At 28.0% G+C, this 3326-nt stretch overlaps 1 protein-coding gene across 1 annotated transcript; it reads right to left on the bottom strand. All coding sequences in view use genetic code 6, as the record gives it.

Moving 5' to 3' along the window:
• Positions 1–782: 782 nt before the first annotated feature.
• Positions 783–3326, bottom strand: TTHERM_000344329 (hypothetical protein; the record flags this gene model as incomplete). The annotated part of the gene is made up of 1 exon (XM_012798220.1): positions 783–3326. One exon carries the CDS (start codon positions 3324–3326, stop codon positions 783–785), a length of 2544 nt encoding a protein of 847 aa, XP_012653674.1.

The raw sequence follows: 3326 nt of genomic DNA, 5'->3' as shown, positions 1-3326 counted from the left end.
TTTGTTTGTTATTAAAATAATTTTATTAATTTATCAATGATTAAAATTCAATTATGTAGATTATCACCTAAAAGGGATTATTTTTACTAATAACATCTAAAGATTTTTATGTTAGAATGAAATTATTTATTTTGTTAGCTATTAAGATAGTTTTATTAATTTATCTATGATTAACATTTAGTTTAATAGACTAATAATTAAAAGCATTTATTTTACACTAACAATGTCTAAAAATTTTGAAAATAGAAGCAGTAATTGCCAAATAAAGTAAAAAATGTCATCAAACTTTTACTCTTAAAATATCAAACAAATAAAGCTTATACTATATTAATTTTATTAATTTGATTATTTTATTTTCATAAGATAGTAAATAAAAAGTAATCCAAAATTTTTTATTATAAATCCCTTCTAAGAAAAATAAAAATCATAAATTCTAAAATGAAAAATTTTTTTTTAATTTAGATTTTTTTGTTAATATAGGTTCTAAACCTATTTCGATACCCTTTTTATTATTTTAAACTTACTTATTTTATTAATTATATATTTCCTACATAAGAAATTATTATTAGATAATAGAAATAAAATATGAAATCACAAAATTAAATAAAAATTAGAAATAGTTTTAATAAAATAAAAATGGAAAATTTTTATTATAAAAACATAAAACTAAATAAAACAGTTAATATTTTTTACAAATAATATATTTATATCAATTAATATTTGTTTCCTTCAAATAAAATAAATTAATTATAAACATCAAACTTTTCTAAAATTAAATTTTATCAGAATAGGAAAGCTATAATTATTAAAAATATACATAAGTTATTAATGATATTTTTATATGAGATAGAGATACAATCACCAGTTTATTTACTACCAGAGATGCATGGATTATTGCCATTTGATGGGTTATTTCCGTTTGACGGGTTATTGCCATTTGATTGGCTATTGCCGTTTGATGAGTTATTGCCATTTGATGGGTTATTGCCGTTTGATGGGTTATTGCCATTTGATGGGTTATTTCCGCTTGATGGGTTATTACCGTTTGATGAGTTATTGCTAAAGTCTACATTACTCCAATTTGAATCACCTTACTTAACACAAACATTGTTGTAGTTATTTATAGGGACTTCCTATTAGCTATATGTAAAGTTACCAAAACCATATATGCTATCATTTGGTAGAATGAGATTTGGATAACTAGGAATTTTAAGTGTAGGTGTGTAGTAAATATTTAAATTGTTACTGTTGTCAATATATGTATAAGCTATGCTTCCATTTTCTAGTATCCTCCAGTCGTCAGAAGAATTTATTTGGAAGGTAGATAATTAGGTTGGTTATACTAAAAATGATCCATCAACACCACTTAATAAAGCAATATAAGCTTAATCAACTGTGTTATCGCAGTTTTAGCGGTTGAAATTTTTAACTTCAGAAGAAGGAATAACTGTGTAAGCGAGTAAAATATTTTTTCCATAGGGTACTGATTTTATACTATTTACTCTTGAAGCTACATCACCACTCAAAAGAGTTGTAGTTGAAATATAGTTCAGCTAGGAATCAAACTTAAGTACAGCTAGTTCATTTACTGTATTTGTTGAGACAGCTCCGTCATGTTCTCCTTAGCTTGCCTTTCTCTAGTAAACAAAGAGCTTTTGATTTCTGTTTCCTATAATGCTAAAGAAACCACCAATTCTACCTGATGAGTTACCTTAACCATCACCAGGAATATCTCCTTAAACTATAGTACTACTACTTTTACATTGATAAGTATCTATATTACAAACCTAAAAGTTAATATTCATTGGGAAAGCATCACCAAGAGAAGCAACATATAAATTCTTTCCATCATAGTGCATATTCTAATATAAAGAATGAGAAGTAGCCCAACTCCAAAAGATATTCTAATTATATCCTGTATCAGCGTCTAGGCTGATCATTGTGTCTCCAGTATGATCATTTCTACTTCCATCGTCTTTAAATCCAAAGTGATTATAATGTGCCCAAATTGCTTAAATTTTTCCTCTGGCATAGTTAAGTCTACCATTATGAGGGTTATACATGCAAGTCATTCCAAAAGCTAATTCACATTTATCATTTGAGAAAAATTCAATCTAATCTTTTGGGCTGTTTGGTTTATTTCCATTGTTAATTAGTATTCTGAACCATCTCTAAGATCCATCATTGTTTATGGCTTATATGAAAGCTCTTTATGTTTAATCCTATGCCATCACTACGAAGCCAAATTCAGTAGATACGATATCTAAAGGTATACCAGCTTATTTAGTATCAATAGCAACTCCAATAGGAGTACCTGTACTTGAAACCTTCTAAACCATCATCTAAAACGATGTCTGTACTGAGTAATAGACATAAAAGGAACCTGAATCACCTATAATTGGAGCTATAGGTGCTGAACCAGGACTGAAAAAGTATATTGTATTTACATTTGCTTTAACTCCTGACAAGACAGCAGTTTTGATTGAATTCATATTGAAACTGCTAGAATCAGCATTAAAGGCAATCTGGTTTTAAGTCCAAATCGTTAGACATTGACCAACGATAACTCCCCCAAAAAGTTAGAGCTTGAAGTTAAGTGTAGCGCATCCCCATTAAGAATCTCCATTATGAGTATAAGTGAAGGTTTAAGTAGTAAATTTATTTCCATTGTTATCATAAATGTAATATTGCTAAACGTTTTTGTTAGTAATTTGCATTTAGTATGATTTTCCTTTTTCTAAATCGAAACCTTCATACCCATTTAGAGAAATAGAAAACGACTACAAATTCCTTTTGCAAATAGTAGATTTTACTTTCGATTCCCAGTACGTGTTTGAATTACCAATAGCAAATTTATTATTTTAATCTAAAGATAAAGTAAAGTAGATATATGAATTATTGTCACCACCGTCAGTAGCTGTTTAGTTTACCTTAGAAGAAGAATAGTAAACATTTTTTGAGAAATCAAGATTTAAGTATGTTGATCCAACTAAAGAATTTATATCAGTTCTTCCTATTATGACAATAAAGTCATCTTTAGTAAGAGGAATATATCCTGTGGGGCAATTGTGATTAAGTCCTTCACTAGATTGCTTTTAAACTTAAAAAACTTATTATAGTACTTGAATAGAGCCTACAGCAATAAGTTTTCCTACATCTGTATTTCCAACAACTTCGTTTTCAGATGAGAAAGTAAGAGATGCAGGTGGAGCAGTACTAGAACCTGGAAAAGAAGAAGAATCTACAGTACATTAGCATTTGCTAAGAGCATTAATACTATTAGCAAAGAAAAGAAGAAGCAAAATTAAACTGAGTTTCAGTTACAT

This window comes from Tetrahymena thermophila, assembly GCF_000189635.1.
Source record: "Tetrahymena thermophila SB210 genomic scaffold scf_8254597, whole genome shotgun sequence".
NCBI lineage: Eukaryota > Ciliophora > Oligohymenophorea > Hymenostomatida > Tetrahymenidae > Tetrahymena > Tetrahymena thermophila.
Note: the sequence above shows the minus strand (reverse complement) of the source record. Positions and strands in the feature narration are given on the sequence as shown.